This window comes from Eimeria mitis, genomic scaffold, assembly GCF_000499745.2.
Source record: "Eimeria mitis Houghton genomic scaffold, Emh_scaff894, whole genome shotgun sequence".
NCBI classification, from domain to species: domain Eukaryota; phylum Apicomplexa; class Conoidasida; order Eucoccidiorida; family Eimeriidae; genus Eimeria; species Eimeria mitis.
Genome location: NW_013576580.1, coordinates 11,743 through 12,134, shown reverse-complemented (window position 1 = coordinate 12,134; position 392 = coordinate 11,743). Strand labels below are relative to the sequence as shown.

General features: G+C 56.9%; 1 protein-coding gene across 1 annotated transcript in view; it reads left to right on the top strand.

Moving 5' to 3' along the window:
* The window catches only part of EMH_0024860 (uncharacterized protein), a gene marked incomplete at both ends in the record, with an annotated part of 5,246 nt that overhangs the window by 1,465 nt on the left and 3,389 nt on the right, over nt 1-392 (top strand). The window contains 2 exons of the mRNA XM_013502355.1: nt 3-40; nt 141-392. Of these exons, the coding sequence (XP_013357809.1) occupies nt 3-40; nt 141-392 (290 nt within the window). The remainder of the gene's footprint in view (nt 1-2; nt 41-140) is intronic.

Sequence of the window (392 nt, the reverse complement as noted above, 5' to 3'; positions counted from 1 at the left end):
TATAGCAGCAGCAGCAGCAGCAGCAGCAGCAGCAGTAGCAGTTGCAGCAGCAGCAGCAGCAAGGACAGTATCTCCACTTCGCGCTGCAGCACAGCCGTTCTGCTGCTGTTGTGTCTTTGCTTTTGGTTGTTCTGTCTTAGAAGGAACAGCAGCAGCGACAACAACAACAGCAGCAGCAGCAGCAACAGCAGCAGCAGCAGCAGCAGCAACAACAGTAGCAGCAACGACAGAAGCAGCAACAAAAACAGCAGCAACAGCAGCAGCAACAACGACGACTCCGACTGAAGCACGAGCAGCAGACGCAGCGGCGCAAGAGGCAGCAACTGGCAACACACCAGCAGCAGCAGCAGCAGCAGCAACAGCAGCAGCAGCAGCAGCAGCAGCAGCAGCAG